General features: G+C 47.2%; 1 protein-coding gene across 2 annotated transcripts in view; it reads left to right on the top strand.

Annotated features, from left to right (window-relative positions):
• Positions 1 to 1,245, top strand: part of NSUN2 (NOP2/Sun RNA methyltransferase 2) — a 34,907-nt gene extending 33,662 nt beyond the window's left edge. For both annotated transcript variants that reach the window (XR_001445160.3, XM_015139717.3), the window contains exon 19: positions 253 to 1,245. Coding sequence is in view for 1 of the 2 variants with exons in the window: in XM_015139717.3 (XP_014995203.1) it covers positions 253 to 559 (307 nt within the window). In the remaining variant the exon portion in view is untranslated. The remainder of the gene's footprint in view (positions 1 to 252) is intronic.
• The last annotated feature ends 17,687 nt before the right edge of the window (positions 1,246 to 18,932 follow it).

Genomic DNA, 18,932 nt, shown 5'->3' with positions numbered 1-18,932 from the left:
TCCATTGTGAACTTAGAGGCAAGGTGAAAGTGAGGGTGAGAATCTTATTCAGGACATGAAGAAGGAAGCTAATCTCCCTTTGAGAAAACCTGCCCCTTGGATCACAGATGAAAATGTCCTCCCAGTAGTTTTGGGAGTTTTGTGGGTATGGGTTTTCTGTGGTTTTCTTTTTTAAGCAGTTGCATGTTATATCTCGTTCGATTTAGTTATGGGAATGTTTAATGTTCTACATGAAGCCACTTTCACTTGCAGGAATCCAGACGCTCTGCAGTGCCCCATCGTCTTATGTGGATGGCGGGGAAAGGCCTCCATTCGAACTTTTGTGCCCAAGAATGAGCGGCTTCATTATCTCAGGATGATGGGGCTGGAGGTGTTGGGAGAAAAGAAGAAGGAAGGGGTTATCCTCACCAATGAGAGTGCAGCCAGCACTGGACAGCCAGAGAATGAGGTGCCTGAGGAACAGAGAGCAGGAGAACCCAACAGCCCCGATGCAGAAGAGGCCAACAGTCCGGACGTGACAGCGGCCTGTGACCCTGCGGGCGTCCCCCCACCCCGGTGAGCAGGCCCAAGGCAGTGGGGACCCACATCCCTCACACGCAAAACTGGCCTCTTCGTGTCACTGGTGTCTGAAACCGAATCCAGCACAAGCCTGTGGCCTGTGAAGCGTCTGTTTCTAATGCCTGCAGACTGGTGGCACGATAGGAGGCTTCTGAATGGCCAGGACTGCTTTCTTGTGGAGCGGATGAAAACATACTCTTTTAGCGTGTTAGAAATCACTCGTTTTACTTTGTTTCTTTGGCCAAGCTGGGTCTAGTCTTTCTGTTGCTGGGAATAGACATTCAGAAGTCGTACTTCTATCAAGAAACAGAACTCCCCTTGCGGAAATTTCAGGTCTCTTGTTAAGCCTGTATTGGTCTTAAGGTCCAGTATTTTTTTAATTATTACTTATAGAAAGAATCTATAAATTCCTGGGGAAGTGTGTTATAAGCTTTAATAATTACATTGAGTTGCACATTAGTGGTGTGACATTAACATGCGGTGGGGTTAATATCTGAGGCCTCAGATGACTGTGCCTTTTGGAATAAAGGGTAAAATAAACTCCAGAGTAAGAGCTGTATTGTGAATTGTCATACTTATTATTGAGGGGGACTTATGTGCTTTTATTGAATGGAGTGCTTTACAATTTTTATTTTTAAATGGGGTTGGGATCCTTGAAATATTTAAATAAAGTCATTAATGATAAAATATATACGTGTGATTCTTGTTTTCGCTCTTAGGAAGCAGAAAGAACAAACTGACTCTGGCTCAATGGCAGTGTTAGAATACATCCTTGTTTTCTCCAGTGAAAGCAGTTTTACTGTGAAGGCTGCCGTCTCCCTGTCTGCCTCATTTTGTGTGTTGGTCTGTACAAACACCGACCACACACTGCCTTTGGTGGGTTTGTCTCTAGAGTCTCCACTCTGAAATACTTTGAAGCTCTGTGTCGTGAAGAGCTCCTGTTTCTTTTTCGCCCAAATTCTCCACTGAACATTTCTCTGCATTTGCGTTTGCATCTTCTGGTGTGTCTGCATGTCACTCATTTTTTTCTGAACCCTTTGACAGTCAGTCGCAGACGTGTTCCGTTACCCCCTTGCTCCTGTGGTATTTCCTGGAAACAGAGGCCCTCTTTGCAGCTCGCAGCATAGGCGTCAGAAGTGCAGATGCAGGTCAACCAGCAAGCTCGCTCCGGCGGCCCGGTAATGTCTTTTGCAGTCACAATGTCCAGTTTTTGTCTGGGGTGACACCTGTTGCCTTTGGCGGTCTTGTCTCGAGTTCAGTCCAGTCTGAAACAGTTCCCAGTCTGTCTCTTATGACTGAGACAGTTTTGCAGGATACCGGTCAGGTAGTCTGAGTGTGCTTCAGTTTGGGGTGGTCTGACGTGTCCCTGTGATTAGTGCATTTTTGACAGGAATGCCACAGAGGCGGTGCTGTGTTCTTTTCGCTGCATCATGTCAGGAGGCTGATGATGTTGGTTTTTCTCTTTACGGTGCTGGTGAAGTTTTTGTGGTGTTTTTTGTTTTATTAATATGGTGTCTGCCTGCTGAGTTTCTCCACTGAAAAATTTGTAAGTATTTTGCAAGGAGACATTTCAAGACTATTCCTCTCTCTCATCAAACTTTTAGCTGCCAGCTTTAGTGTTTCTTGATAATTCGCCTTGGCCAGCTTTTACTGCGATAGCTACAAATGATTTTCCCCCGTTTTTCCTCCCTTCTACATCATTAGTTTTCATTCTACATAGAATAAGCACACCTCTCTCTTTTACTTCTTTATTCATTTCTATCAGTATGGATTCAAGGATTCCATTTTATTCCGTCATTTGTTTATTTTTACTGTCATTTATTTTGGTTCTCGGGTTGTCCCGGAATTGGCCAGTGGGAAGTGTTTCCAGTCAGTTTCAGTGTCCTTGTACCTGCCCCGTTATCGATAAAGGATACTTGCTGGTCCAGGCCCTGGACTGGGGATACCGGGCACGGTGGGGACCTGGGGGCCACACAGGTGTGTGGGGATGGGGTTAGTGCTCTTGGCATCCTTGTCCTCCCTCAGCCCCCAGAACGTTTAGGGGAGTGAGATCTTGGTCTATAGAAGGAGATTGTTGGAAGATACTTCTCTGGGGAAACTGTCCAGCTCCAGAAAAGCTGTAAGACAGCGGCCTTAGGGTTCCTGGGAAATGGCCCACTCTTATCATCCTGTAGCTACGCTCAAAGCAAGGAGCACAGCACTGCCTGTGAGCACCTTGCCTTGTTAGAGTAGACAACCCCGGGTAACCAGACCTGAGGGCAACCAGACCTGTGAGCACCTGAGGGCAGCCTCCAGCATTGGACACAGAGGTCAAAGACAACAGAGCAGCAGTTAGCAAGCACAGACCACACAGGGAGGAGAAAACTTAAAACTTGATAAATAAGGTGGACAGTTACGGTGCATGGATAAGCCTGAGGAAACATTCAGGAGAAGACTGTTCCTAACATGAAGGGTTTTCTTTCTCTAACTTTAATCAGCATTTTGATAAGGGTCTTCCGATTCCCAAAGAGTGCACTGCAGAAGAAAAGACACTGGCTGAAGAAGGATTTTTCGCTTCCGCCCAGGCAGGCTTGTCTGTGATGAGGGCCTCTCTGAAGTAGCCAGCCCCATGGGCTGGGAATCGCGGTTGCCTTCTGGTAGGGGTGTTTAAATGGGAGAAAAACTTTTTACGGAAAACTCTTTGTTTCCTTTGAACTTTGACATACCTGTAGAGTAGATAAATAAAGTTAATTTCCTAAAAAAAAAAAAGGACAACTTTGAGCCAGCAAGTCCACTTCACAGGCCCGCAGATGAGTCAAATGCATCTGCAGAGTCATCTGATGCAATGTTGTTGATAATAGCAGAAACCCAAAAGCCCCTCAGCATCCACAACGAGGCACTGGGATACAATGGTGCAGAGCCCCCAAGTGGACACTGGCCAGCAAAGGGGCTAAAGCAGCTCACTGTGTCCTGGAGTCCAGTGACCACGAAGAAAAAAAAGCAAGGTGTAGAGAAGAATGTGCATTCTGATGCCATTGTGTAAAGGGGGAAATACGCAGGCTTAGAGACAGACGTGCTTTTGAATTTGCATAAAGTAACTGGAAGGATACAGAAGAAATTGACGGTATTGGTTGTCTCTGAGGAGGGGATCTATGTGGACTGGGGCCAACGTTAACAAGATTTTAAATACAGATGCTCTTCAACTGACAATGGGATTATGTCTTGATAAGGCCAGCAAGTTGAAAATGTCCTACATCAAAGTGCATTAAGTACACCTAGACTACCTTCAGCATGCTCAGAACAGTTCATGCCACAGTTGGGAAAATCATCTGGTAACACCGTCCCCTGCGGAGGGTTGGTTGTTGACCCTTGTGATCACGTGGCTGATGGAGCAACTCAGGACCACGGCCCAACGTCACAAGGATATCGACTCCAGATCACCAGCCCAGGTAGAGATCAAAATCCAAAGTACAGTTTCCAATGAATATGTGTTGCTTTCCTACCACCATAAAGCCAAAAGGTCGTGAGTTGAATTGTAAGGCAGGGGCCCTCTCTATTAAAACGTGGTAATCTTAGATCTCTTCAGTTAGGAAGTGAGTAAGTGCTGCAAAAGAGATATCTGTGTCTCTGTGAGCCCAGAGGACAAAATTCTTACTGGGCATCCACAAGTCTGGGATTGTATATATACACGCTTCACCCTAGCAAATGGCACTCCATTCTCTAGCACTTCTCAGGAAGTGGGTTTGGGACGTCTCTGTTCTTGCTCACTTTGGCGAATGCTGAGCAGCCTGGGGTGGAGGGTGAGGGGCTTGACTGCTGGCTCTGCCACGGTGGCCTGCGGGCCTCCACAACAGCCCCTTTGACCCGCGCCTCCGGGGTTCATGTCCTGGTGCATTCTCCTATGTGTGTGGGCTGCACCTTATGACTTGCTTCTAATTCATAGAATGACGATGGGGTGTCACTTCCAATGAGATTATATAGAAGACTACGACTTCTGTCTTGGTGGTGATACTCTTGTGCTGTGTTGGGGTCCCCAAGACCCACCCCTGAGTTTGGTGAGGACTCCCAGGACTCAGCACATAGTCCTACTCTGCTATGATTTATTACACAAAAGGCTTGTGAATGAATGCAGCAAAGGGAAAGGCACATGGGGTAACATCTAGAAGAAAACAGGTGCAGGCTTCCGAGAGTCCTTTCCCAGAGGAATCAAACAGGACACACTTGATTCCCCCAGTGAGTTGTGATTACACATGAAAAGTGTTGTCTTTTAGGGAAGCTCATTAGAGACTCAGTGCTCAGGGAGCTTACAGGGGTCATGTGGGCACCTTCTGTCTCGCACCTCCAGCATTCCAGACCCTGGCAGGGAAAGCAGGCACTCAGCGTATTGTTTGCATAAACAGTTTAGGTACAGTGAACCACTTATCAGTTGGGATGGTGGGAACACTCCCAAAATCCAAGTTCCCAGAGGCCAACTAAGGTCCAGTCTTGCATTCAGGCCTTTTTAGGGAGCGTGGCCTTGGGCCTGCTGGGAAAAGTCCTCACACCTGCCTTACTGCGATGAAGTAAGGTGTGGCATTGGAAAAGCAAGGAACTGGTGCCTTGGACCCTAATCCAGCCAACAACCCCTTACGTGAGCTTGGAAACAGATCCTGCCCTAGTTGAGGCTTGAGTTGACCCACTTCTTGAGAGATGTTAACTTTAAAAATACAAAACCACTGTATTAGCCTGTTCTCATGCTGCTAATAAAGACATACCCGAGACTAGTAATTTATAAAGGAAAGAAATTTAATTGACCCATGGTTCCACATGACTGGAGAGGCCTCACAATCATGGCAGAAGGTGAATGAGGAGGAAAATCACGTCTTACATGTTGGCAGGCAAGAGAGCTTTTTCAGGGGAACTCCCATTTATAAAACCATCAGACCTTGTGAGACTTATTCACCACTATGAGACCAGTGTGAGAAATCACCGCCCTCATGATTCAATTACCTCCCACCAAGCCCCGCCCACAACACATGGGAATGATGGGAGCTACAATTCAAGATCAGATATGGGTGGAGACACAGCCAAACCATATCAACCACAACGAATACATTTAGAAAACAGAGGAGACTATTTCTTGCAAAGGTTTCAGCCTGCAAGGTGGCCATCCTGCAGCCTGGGAAGCACAGCCTCCAGCCAAGACCAGAGAGAAACACGTCGGAGGAAGGGAAGCTGGGACAGGAGCTTTAAGGTTGAACTGGTTGGCTAAACATGCATATTGAACAGGTGACAGGAGGAGCTATGAATATTCGTGATGGTCCTGGCACATGTGTACGGGACAAACATGCGTGTAACATACCACCCATGTTCACTTTGGGATGGAGACTTAACATTTAAATGTACTACAGTTAGACCCTATATGTCAAAAGGTCTTTTCAGGACATGAAGGCGTCCAAGTGTGCAGCCAGCCAGGACCAGTTCATGGTCAGGAGAAAGTTACTGAAATCAATCTCTTTGTACTACAGGCTCTTTGAAGTACTACAAAGAGATTTCAGTAAGTTCAAGTCAAAGCTGCAGTTATGGCCGGTGGAACGGGGTCAGTTAGTCAATGTCTCTGAGCCGGATGAGCTGGAATTGTTTAATGTATCTCAAGGCCAGTGCTTGTTTAGTTGCTAGAGAAAAAGAAAAAGCCATGGTGGTTAGAAGAACGGGTAGGGATGTGTGACTTAACCCTTGCCTGGCATGGCTTTGGGTCCTGTTTACAATCTGGTCTCTTACTGCCACAGAGTCCATTTGCCAGTCTTACGTTCTCTATTTTAACATTAATGTCAGTCAGTTGTGTCTAAACCACAAAAGGGAAGGGGTAGAATGAGGTGTGTCTGACCTCACATCTCATTATGGCTGGGAGCTGAGTTTTAAGGTTTTTCTGGGGTCCTCTTGACCACAAGGAGTCCATTCAGTCAGCAGGGGGCTTAGAAGTTTAGTTTACAGAGACTTTGAAGCAGAAGACCTAGTTAAGCCAGCATTCCTGACTGCAGAAGTTGTGAGATATTAAGTATTGTTTCAAGCCACTACATCCTGGGGTAATTTGTTACAGAGCCATAGATGACTGATACAGTCCCTTTCTTCTTGACTGTATGGCCCTGGGCAAGTTTCTTAACATCTCTGGGCCTTTATTACCTCATTATAAAATGGGCAGATGGTAGCACCTACCCGAAAAGGTGTGCTGAGGCCTGAGTTAGTGAATACGTGTGTTGGGAAAAAGCTGAATGTTGGAAGAAGCTGAGGCAGGACTTGCATGTCCGACATAATGTAAATGAGTCTTGGAACATGTCTGGGGTCCAGGGTCTAAAACCCCTTTTGGCCTTTGGAACACCAAGCTCTGTGCTAAAGGGTAGAAGGCTACCCTGACGAACCGTAATCTAAGCCCAGGGCATAAAATCCCTGGTGGCTTGGATAGAATCCAGGGCTCATGGCTCTGGAATGTGTCTAGACTTGCTGGCTCCTTGCTCCTTGCTCTCTCAGGATGGATTGATTGTTGAGTTAAAAGAACCTGCTCTCCATTATCTCAAGTAGCAGAGCAAATGCTAAACCATCTGCACCTGTAAATCATGTGCTTTATGCAACGCGCCCTTTGACCCCCACGTTCTCGCTGCCTGTTTCTCTGTTGGATTACCAATAAACAGCGTGGGCTCCCAGAGCTCGGGGCCTTCGCAGCCTCCACAATCGCGATGCCCTCCTGGTCCCAATTTACGTCTCAAACTTTTTCTCAATCCTTTGACTCTGCCAGACTGCGTCGCCCCCACGACCTGGTGTTGGATCTGATCACCCCAACAAATGTGCAGTGCACTGAGAACGGCACCCGACAGCTAGTGTTTCAAGGTGGGGGCTGGTTGGGGTGCGAGGTGCTAAGACTGCACATTTACTGATAATCATTTATTTATCTATTTGCTAGCAAATAAAACTTTTTGATTGGGGGATCCAAAGATGAGGTGGGTGAAGCATATAGAACTTAAATGTCGTCTTTGCTCACATATTCGGCTGCTGCAAAATCTTCAGTACTAGCAGAAACTAACATAGTCATTGAATCACAGCCCTGAGAACCAAGGAGCATCACATAGTTCATATATTCTTGTTCTAATTTCCTTGTGTCAGTCTGGGAAGAGGTGCCTCATGCCCTTCTGTTGAGCTGTTAGTGGCAGGGCACCCCGGAGCTGGTTGCAGCAGGAAACAGAATTGCATTACTGCTTTTTAATGTCAAACACGAATTTCTACTACCTACCTCTCACTTCCTCAATGCCAAGCTTCAACATCAAAGATTATGTTAAAGTACCTTATGAAAAACTAATAAAAACTAGAAAACATTGGCCCTGTGCTCCAAGTATCCAGGCACCTGGCAATTGATGCAAATTTGTGTTCTAATTAGGTAATTAGGTTATTTATAAGATCACTGTTGGTATCAAGAGAACGACTTCCCTTTTTACAATTAAAATGGAAATATCTGTGGTATGCTTTTCCAGGTGGATTTTGGTTACAACAAATGACATTTTCCAGTATCAAGATCTCTAAAATTTCAACCCATTTTAAACAACTACTACTATATAAAGGGTCCAGAGAATGTACTAATGGGATATTACCAGAACCAATATACAGATAAGCCTCTTTGTATCGCCTTTCACGAGCGGCACTGCCCATTTGTCTGTAACGGTGTGTGTTAGAACTTGTCGGAGAAATCAGTGTTTGGAAGCCAGGTTCCCTGGGAAACGCTCCTGCTAGAGATGTGCGTGCAGGAAGTTTGGATCATTCCCGGCAGCCGAGTGAAAGAAGCAGGGTTGGGTGGATAGGGCTCAAGGAGACACGGGGCTGTGCTGCAGGCACGACAGGCCCCAGCGTGTCCCATGGGGTGCTCTGGAGCTGCATGACTTGGCAGAGTTGGGGTGAGAGTTGACACCGCACTTCTAATATCAACCAGTCATTAGATGTGGGGTGTGGGCTGCCCTGGGAAAGATCACGACCTTAGGCAGGGAGACTTTCTTCAGCTGGGGGAACTCTCTGAGTGTCTCAGCTCCCAGCTGACACTGTCTCAGCTCCCAGACAGCTCCAGCCCTGAATACCTCCTTATCTGCTGCACCACTTCAATACATCTGTTCACATGGTTGAGTAATGAGGAGAAAGACAGAAACAGGAAGTATAACCTCCAAATCACTAGAAAAGAAAAGTCACAAAATTGCATCAGTCTAGGGAAAGAGAAGAAAGGGAGAAAAGAGGATCGAAGGCAGTGGGTGGGCAGTGGCTCACGCCTGTAATCCCAGCACTTTGGGAGGCTAAGGCGGACAGATCATGAGGTCAAGAGATCGAGACGAGACCATCCCGGCTAACACAGTGAAACCCTGTCTCTATTAAAAATACAAAAAAAATTAGCCAGGCATGGTGGCGGTCTCCTGTAGTCCCAGCTACTTGGGAGGCTGAAGCAGGAGGGCAAGAACGCAGGAGGCAGAGCTTGCAGTGAGCTGAGATCTCACCACTGCACTACTCCAGTCTGGGTGACAGAGTGAGACTCCTTCTAAAAAAACAGAAAAAAAAAAAAGGTTAGAAGGTTAGAAATAGCGAGAATACATACTAAACAGAAAATGCAAAACAGCTCACAAAATGGAAATGAAACTGACATACATAGGCAAATGCTAATGCAAGATGCAGGTGTGGACACTTAATTTTAATTATGTTTTGAATAGTTAAACACGGAGTTCAATATTTGAGAGATTCAGCTCTGTGAAATGCTCCCTCCTACCCCCTTCCTCAGCCGCATCCTCTGTGAGCAGCCAACAGTAACTGTCCCGTCCATCCCTCGAGATATTCTGTGCAGATAGGTAGATATGATTTTCTCCTGTTAAAACTTTTTTTTTTTTTTTGAGAAAGGTTGTCACTCTGTTGCCCAGGCTGGAGTGCAGTGGCATGATCTTGGCTCACTGCAACCTCCGCCTCCCAAGTTCAAGTGATTATCCTGCCTCAGCCTCCCCAGTAACTGGGATTACAGGCATGCACCTCCACACCCAGCTATTTTTGTATTTTTCATAGACGTGGGGTTTCACCATGTTGGCCAGTCTGCTCTCAAACCCCTGACCTCAAGTGATCTGCCTGCATTGGCCTCCCAAAGTGCTGGGATTATAGGCATGAGCCACCTTGCCCACCTCTGTTAAACAAATATTGACATCTGTTCAGAATGTTTTGTTCCTAGGATTTGTTTTGTTTAATCATAGGTCCGACAGATCATTTCCTATTGGTACATAAGTAGTTTCATTCTTTCCAGAGTGGCAGAGGGTCCCTTGTTTATCCAGACCCCTGTGAATACATATGTGGATTTCTTCCAATCCTTTGTTATTACCTGCAAAGCCTGCAATGAATAACGTTGTACCTTTCATTTCAAATATTGCACATGTGTGTGTGTTCGAATAAATTCCTAGGAGTCATATTTATTGGTCAAGGAGTATGTGTGTTTTAAATTATGATAGGTATTAGGTATGTCAATATATCAAAAAACCATACTTCATCGCAAGGCACAGTAAATGGGGGAACAGAGAAACTTTCTACATTTGATATTTATAAAAGGAATAACCTGTCAAGAACACGTGACAGCACTTAACCTTAAAGCACCTTACAACAATCACCATGAATACAAAATAATTCACAAAGAACGTTAAAAAGTACCGTACAACAATCACCACAAATACAAAATAATTCACAAAGAACGTAAAAAAGCACCATACGACAATCACCACAAATACAAAATAATTCAAAACTTAAGAAAGCACCTTACAACAATAACCACAAATACAAAATAATTCAAAAAGACCTTTAAAAAGCACCTTACAACAAAATATTGGAAAAAGCAAAAACTGTTACTTATAAAATAAGAAATAGACAAATCTGTGATTATATAAAGAAATTTTAATACTAGCATCTAACAGAAATTGACAAAATACACAGATTTGAGTATCAATTAACAAGCTTGAGTAAACACAGAATAATGAGATAGAACACACAGTAGGGGTGATCAACCTCAGAAGCATATTCTTTTGAAAAGACCAATAAAATAGAGAAATCTTTGTTAATTGCTCAAGGAAAACAGAAAGAGAGAAGGTCATTACACTAATGGAGAGACTCTTACACTTGTAAGAACATACTAAGTCCACTTGCACACCAATGGATTTGAAAACATACAAGAAGTAGAAATATCCAAGCAAGCACAAGTTAGCAGCATTGTTCCAAGAAGAGAAAAGCCTAAGTAGGAATAATAATCATAGAAAAATGGAAAAAGCATTTGGAGATCTACCCATTTTCATACCATTTATCCCCCAGAAAAGAGGCACTAGGCCAGGGAGGTTTCCAGGTAAGTGTTACCAAATTTTCAAGGAAGATCTAGTTTCTATGTTAAACTCATTCTATAGAAAAAGCTGGAAATGTCCCCCTGCCATTCTGTGATGCTAGCATATCCAGGAGACTCGTGGTAGATGAAGGTACCCACAGACGAAATGCTAACACTCTTACCATCGCCGACATAAACAGGCCTCATAAAACATCAGTGGCACAAATTGAGCAGTGATTAAAACAATGAGCCTGTCACGATGCCTTCATGAAACATAAGGAAGTATACTCTCATATGATGACATGCTTACACATTTATGAATCATTTGTATGATAAAATAAATAGGAATTTACATCTTTAATATGACATAAGGAATTATAAGGAATATTATGCAGTTAAAGAAGAACTAAAATATAATTATTGATACACTAAAATCCAAGATTCGTTCCTTATTTTTAAAAATAATGAACAACAGCCTGTAATCCCAGCACTTTGGGAGGCCGAGGTGGGAGGATCACGAGGTCAGGAGATCGAGACCATCCTGGCTAATAAGGTGAAACCCCATCTGTACTAAAAATACAAAAATTAGCTGGATGTGGTGGCGGGTGCCTGTAGTCCCAGCTACTCGGGAGGCTGAGGCGGAAGAATGGCGTGAACCCAGGAGGCAGAGCTTGCAGTGAGCCGAGATCGCACCACTGCACCCCAGTCTGGGTGACAGAGCGAGACTCTGTCTCAAAAAGCCAAAAAAACAAAACACAAAACAATAAACAAGAGTAAAAGGAAACCTATTTAACTTGATATCTAAGAGTATGTACTGGAAATCCTTTATCAAGCATCATACTAATGGTAAAATGTTTTAATTGTTAATATTTTAAATGTATTTAAAAATAGAGACAGGGTTTCTCCATGTTGGCCAGGCTGGTCTCGAACTTCTAGCTCCAAATGATCCACCCACTTCGGCCTCCCAAAGTGCTGGGATTACAAGCGTGAGCACTATGCCTGGCCTTAACAGTGAAATCTTAAAAACAGGAACAAGGTAACAGATATTGCTGTCAACATTCCACATCTGAGGTGCAGCCTTGGGAAGATAAGACTAACACTGTCCCTATTTGCACGTCAGATAATTATCTATGTACGAAAATAAACTGAAAAGGCATAAAAGCTCCCAATAGCTTAATAATTTTATAAGGATGAAAGACATCGTAAGGAATTTTTTAAAAAAGTGACACACTGGGAGAAAGTATTTGCTGTGTATGTTAGATACTCCACATCCATAATATGTAAATAGCTTCTGCAAATCAATAAGAAAAAGATGACTCATTTGAGAGAAAATTTGGCAAAGAGGTAATTTGCAAAAAAAAAAAAAAAAAAAAAAAAAAAGGACATACAAATGGCCAATAAACAGCTCTACTTATACTAAAAACTAAAAAATGATAATATGAATGAATTTAAACTTTTACTCTTCAAAGTGGTACAAGTTTAAGGAGTAGTGACATCCAGCCAAGAGGATGCTACAGGGATATGGGTACTTTTGGATTAGCTGGGTCTTCTTGGAATGTGGGCTTTCCATGTGCTTCTGATCCAGAAAAGTGGCGGTGTTTGTCTTTGATCAAGCTGCTGACACTGCCGTGCTGACATCCGGCGAAGTGAAGGTCTGAGTACAGAGAAGGTGGCTACTCTTAAGACTTCGACCGCAGTAGTGGCAAAAAGCCAGCAAATCAGATGGATGATGACCTTCACTTACAGCAGCTGGTCCTCCCATGGTGCTGCTGGATGATGGCCAAGTTCATCCCTGGTCACGGCTGTGCTGGCTGTGACATCTCCAGAGGTGGCAATCATGGCAGAATCTTTCACTAGTGCAAGATGCACAAAGAATCAGAACAAAAACTGCAACCATGTTCTTTAGCAACACCTGAAAGTCCGAGACCAGGTTTTTTGCCTGCACTTTCACCAGCTGAAATTAATTCTTGGAACAATATCTTCTGCTTGTTCTAAACTCACGCAAGAGGGTGGCATCACACCTTTTCTGCACCATGCTTTATATTGATTTGATTGTTTTGTTTACTGTCTGCCTCCTTCCCTTTTGAAAGCAAGCTCCATGAGGACAGGGAAGTTTGTCTCTATTCCCGGTGTTAGCCTTAGTAAGTGTTTGTTGAATGAATGTTTGTGAACAAATCCCCAGCATCTAGTGTTCTGTATGATCCCAGACTAGTCCCAGGCACAGGAGACTTCTCCGCTGTGCTGATCTGGGTTGCAGTTTGGAAGGAAGGAGGTGGGACCAGCGCTCTGGCCATCCATGCGGGAGGTGCGTGGGGGTCTTTGATTTGCCTCCCTCCCTCAGTGGTCAGGGAAGGGCTTTTGGACCAATCCGCCGGGGACACCTGCGTAACCAGAGTAGCGAACTCTGATTCAGGCAATGCTTGTTCACCGTCTTCTACCTGAACCACAGGTCCCGTCTTGGAGCCCCCTTTTTTCTTAGCCAACATTTGCCAAGGGCTTAGTGTCTCAATTCAACATGGAAACATGCTCCCTGGTGGTATCATGACCTGGCTCGTCTTCCGTGAAGAAGCTGAGGTGCAGGCAGAGGGGCTTGCTGGGGGATGGAGCTGGAGTTTCTTGCCTCACAAGGACAGCATCTGGAGTGGCCATCACTCTCCTTGGATGGCACTGTGGCTTTCCCAGCGGCTTTCCGGCTCATCCTTTAATGTTCACACAAGATCTGTGAGGCGCTTCGGGAAAGGAGTTTTCCTCCGCCCCAAGAAATTAGGGTCACTTAAAAAGATTTGCATTTAGGGGCAGCCCAGTGGGAAACCCAGGTTTCCTGATTTGGAGTCCACATTTTTCTACCAAAACGTGGTGAAGCAATTTTTTAAAGATGAGGACATTCCAAGCAAGCTCAGGCTCCTTGCTGTGGCCAAGAAGCCCCCACCCCGACCCCAGCGCCAGCGATGGCCCTGCCCACACGACTGGCCCCGCCCACTCTTCTGGTGCCACGCCCCCAGGCCGGTCATAGGAGGGGTCCTTCTGACTCCAAACCAGGGACTTTGCACATGCTGTTCCTGTGCGTGGAAGGATCTCATCCCCTCGCTCCACCCCTTGCATCCCCAAAATCACTTCGCCAAGCCTCCAGTCGCTCAGGTCTCAGTTTCAGTTTCCCTTCCCCCAGGGGCCATTGCTTAACCCGTCCACACTGAGCTCCTCAGGTTCTTTCCATTTGGCAACTTGTTGGTTTCATTCATGGGACTTACCGCAACTTGCAGTCCAAAGTCCCTGTTTGTGATGACCTTCTAAGGCATCTGTCCTGTTAATGGAACACCAGCTCCATGAGCACGTTCTGTCCACGGAGGCTTCCGGGTGCCTTGTGCCTGGTGAGGTCGGCACGAGGTGTTCAGGAAATACTTACTACATAGTAAAGAAGAGGGTCCCTGAGGGCTCCCACATGGATGTGATGAACGCTGTGCTATTGCTGACGGTTTCTACGGGAGTGAACGAAGGCGGCCGAACGCAGAAGTAAAAAGACAAGAGGATCTGTTTTAAAAGAAGGGGTCGGGGGCTCCTCGCTTCTAGTGAGCAAAGGCAGCTCTGAGCTTCCACAGCCCTTCGTATTTATTAGGGACAAAGAGCAGGGAGGGAGAGGTAATGGTTGGTCAGCTGCTTAATTAATCACAGGTGCACATAATTGCGTTCTTCATACAACAGGCGTCAGATGTTTCTATAGGTAATCAGAAGGAACAGGGCCTGACTGCCCTCAGCCCTCCCTCTGGGGGCAGATGCAGTTGTCAGTTTTCCAACATCCTGCTTTCATGAGAACATTTTTCCATTCACTGATAGAGCCTCCAGTGGTATACTGAGTTGGTCATGACCCCCATTTTCTTGGCCTGTAACACTCTGTAGGCTGGGGTTAGCTGCTGGGCTGGGCTGGGCTGGGAGCCTGGCCAGGCTGGTTGTGATGCTGGCTGGTGGCAAGGAAGGAGTAAGTGTTCGTGCGCCCAGCAGATGTATTTATGTGGCCCCTGCTGTGCGCCAGGCACTCTGGGGTGCAATGCTGAATCCATCTTACCTGGTGAATACAACGTCTCCAAGAGGCCAGCGTTAGATGGCGCTCAGTGCTCTGAGGGACAGAGCCTTGTCCTAAGGGATCCACAGCACCTAAGGGAGCTGACGAAGCTGAGGCGCTGCCTGGGGAGGGAGGGTAGAGAGTAGAGGAGCAAGGCTGAGTGCTAGGGAGGAGGAAGGAGGGGGTGGAAGAGAAGATATGGGTCTGCCTGAGGGCTGAGGCCAGGTCTGAGGGAGAGGGAGGGCTGGGTAGCAAGCAGGGGCGAAACACCACTACCCACGCCCTAGCTCCACTCCGCTGAGTCTACACTAGGACACTCACCCACTCTAACCCTGCACACCTGTGGATGTCTTAGAGGCACTTTTCATGCTGTTCACATGTGAGGAACCTGGGATTCAGGATGGGCCCCGTGTACTGCAGCCACCTCAGCCAGCTCAGCAGCAGAGCTGGAGTGAGCTGCGTGTAAATACCTCCAAAGTCACCACACGCTGATCCGGGACATCATATTCTGTCTTCACCACCCAAAGCAAGGTTTGGCCAAACAAGCTTCTCTAGAGTGAACTTTCTGGATTTCCTACGAGTTGTAAAAAGTAAAAAAATAAAACCTCACTAGCACCGTCTGAAATCATTCCTTTTTACATTCTGCTTAAAATCCACATTTTTAAGCAATTCCAAATTGAACTGGCTTGATTGCATCCCCTTTCAGGACGCTCCTAAGTGGGTGACGAGTGGTTGCCTTCCCTGTGAATTTCAGGGATGGATGGCTTTTCTCCCATGCCCTTTGGGGACTGGCCAGTACTTGGGCACGGTGTCTGGTGTGAGCTGGGACAGCAGGCGAAGGTGGCCACCTCTCAGGAAAGGAAAGGGGAAGATGACTCACTTTGAAGCTGGCCTGGGGTGGGCCTGCCCTTTTCATTGCCTGCTGGCTCATTGTTTCGGTTTCCTGGGGCTGCAATCACAAAGCAGCACAAACTAGAGGCTTACACAACCGAGATGGATTGTTTCTCTGTTCCGGAGGTGGGAAGTCCAAAGTAAAGGTGTGGGCAGGGCTGGTCCTCTCTGAGGGCTGGGTGGGGAGGAACAGTTCCAGGCCTCTCTCCTTGGCTTGTCCATGGCTGTGTCCATGGTCACACTGTGTTCTCCTTGTGTGTGTGTGTCTCTGTCGCCACATTTCCCTTTTTCTGTAGGGACACCAGTCACATGGGCTGATGCCTCACCCTAACAACTCGATTTAATTTGGTAAAGACCCTCCCTCCATATGAGCTCCCATTCTGAGGTACTCGGGGTTAGGACTTTAGCACATGCACTTCAAGAGGGACACAGTTCAGCCTACTGCACACATCCTGGGGCCAGGTGCAGGCAGCACACAGTGTCAGATGGAGGATGGACCTGGCCATCCTGAGCAGCTGGGCGGGGCGCTGTGGAGAGCCCAAAGGCCAGGCTGATGGCCTCTGGTCCAGGACAACTGCATGGGGCTGACGGGGATTTGTGATGCTGACTGTTGTGATGCTTTATTCACAGGAGGCTGGGTGACGGTAGTGAGGGGAAAAGACAAGGTTAGCTATGAGCCCAGCACCTCAAGAAGGAACTGACCCAGGGATTTTTTTTTTTTTTCATCATCTCGAAGAAGAAATTGCTTATCATGATGTAGCAGGACGAGCCACAGACAAAGCTCCTCAGACACCGGATTAAAGAAGGAAGAGGTTTTTTATTTGGCCGGGAGCTTCAGCAGACTCGTGTCTTAAGAGCCGAGCTACCCGAAGAAGAAATTCTTGGCCTTTTTAAAGGCTTACAACTTTAAGGGGTCCACGTGAAAGGCTCGTGATAAATCGAACAAGCGAGGGAAATGTGACTGGGGGGCTATATGCATCAGCTAACAGAACAAGAAGTTTTACAATGCTTTTTTTTCATACAGTGTCTGGAATTTACAGATAACACAAGTAGTTTAGGTCAGGGGTTGATGTTATTATTATTACTTTTTTTTAACTCCTAGGGCCGGGTGGTGGTGCCGAGGTTGTCTGGCTATTTATCTTACTTTTCTTTCTCTCTTTTTGCTTTCTCTTTTTCTTCCTGTCTTGTGAACTAAGCAAGGTAGGGGGAGGAGGGCAGCAGGAGTAGTAGTGGTCTCCTTCCTTAATGAGGGCCAGGTGCTGGGCTACCTTGTCTCTTGACCTTCCAGATCCTCACTGCGACCTGGAAATAGAGCCACTCACTGTTGCCATACCCTTGGCTTTCCCATCATCAAGGTGGGCAGAGTGGTTTGGCCTAAAGTTTTGATACTTAGGACAAAATTAAAGCCCCAGCTCATCTTCTCATCTTCCCCTTCCAGGGAGAACACGGAGAGGATTGGACCTGGAGAGAAGAAGCCGACCAAGCATGTTCCAGGGGTACTGGCCATAGCACCCCAGGGCTCACCAACAAAGGGGAACTGCAGGGTAACAGCTTCGTGGAAAAACTTCCTCCCTCTTCCTTTTTCCCCTCCTTCTCTCCCTGGGTCCTTCCCTCCAGTCTACCACTGCTCTCTTTTGCAGCACACAATCTGGATACTGGCAACATCCTTAAATAAGGGCTTGCCCTGGAGTGGCTCCCTGGGTAATCAAACTAATTCTCAAATCAATGTCATGTATCATGTGCATACTATACCACATATGACATGTGTGATGTATATGTATATGTGTTAGGTAACATCCAAGATATCATGGAAAGACAAGTCCCTCACTCCCTGCTCAAATTTTTAGCTGCGATGTGACCTCAGGAATGGGGACTGTGCGGCGGGTTCGAATTCCTCAGGGGAGAGATTGCCTTGTACTTTTATTAGGGGGTAGAATTTAAAAGCATATGTATTTAGCATTATGAATATAAATTCTAGCATTATGAATATAAATTCTAGTTCTATGAATATAAATTCTACGTTTGGAAGAGGAAATTACAAACTTAGAAAAAATAACAAACTGCAGAAAATTAAACAACAGATTTTTTGTCTTGTGGAGCATAGAAAACCCACCTCCAGCGGTGACGGCACCCCTTACCCTCATTTACCCCCATCCAGAGTCTATGGGGGAGGTCAGCGTGGGGAAAGAGATGCTCAGCTTCGTCCAAAGCGGTTTCCAAAGGTCCCAGAACCCCGGGCTGTAGACGCAGAAGGCGGGGGCGGCGTCCACACTCGAGCACCGCAGCCCATTGGCTCTCAGGGCCCCACCAGGCGGGACCCTTCCCTCTCCTCTGCCACCTAGAAGGGACGGAGCACCTGACGCGCGCATCGGGGGCAAACGTCGCAAGTTTCTGTGACGTGAGGTCTTTGCAAGCTGCCGGGGCTTTCTACCCACAGGGACACGCGGCCTGCGCCCTCCTAGGCGTGCAAGTGGGGCAGGGAACTGGCGCCCTTCGAAGCCCGGGTGGCCCGGAGCTGACAGCGCGCAGGGGGAGGAGCCGCAGAAAGGGGCCCACGCCGCAAAGGCGCTGTTGTCGAGGACCCCGCGGGGTTCCAGGGCTGGAGCTGGCGAGCCCCAGCCGCGCCGCCCCATCTCTAACGCGCACCCCGGCCGCTCCGCCCCCTCTGCCGCTCACTCCTGCCAGCCCGGCCCCCGCGGCCCCGCGTCCCCGCGGCCCCGCGTTCCCCGCTTCCCGCGGCGCCTCTGTCCAGCAGCCAGCAGGGGGTGCTGCCGGGCTCCGAGGCCCGGGCCCTGGGCGGCGCCGCGGGGAGAGACGCGAGTCCCGGGCTGGGCGCTGTCGTAGGTCGGGAGAGTGTGCAGCGTGACTGCGGCGAGCCCCGACGCCTGAGAAGCCGGGACCTGCTCTCCGGGGAGCGGGAAGGGGGCGGGGCGGAATTCTTTGGAGATGGGCCTGGGCGCTGGGGAATCCAGCGGATCCGGAGGACCCAGCTCGGCCCTTGAGGCGCTCGGGCCTAGTCCAGGCCATACAGGTGTGCAGGGCGGGGACCAGCTGTAGGCCACATGCACCTTAATATGCAGTGAATAAAAAAGACCAGACGGA

The sequence above is a fragment of the Macaca mulatta genome, chromosome 6 (genome assembly GCF_049350105.2).
Source record: "Macaca mulatta isolate MMU2019108-1 chromosome 6, T2T-MMU8v2.0, whole genome shotgun sequence".
NCBI lineage: Eukaryota > Metazoa > Chordata > Mammalia > Primates > Cercopithecidae > Macaca > Macaca mulatta.
Note: the sequence above shows the minus strand (reverse complement) of the source record. Positions and strands in the feature narration are given on the sequence as shown.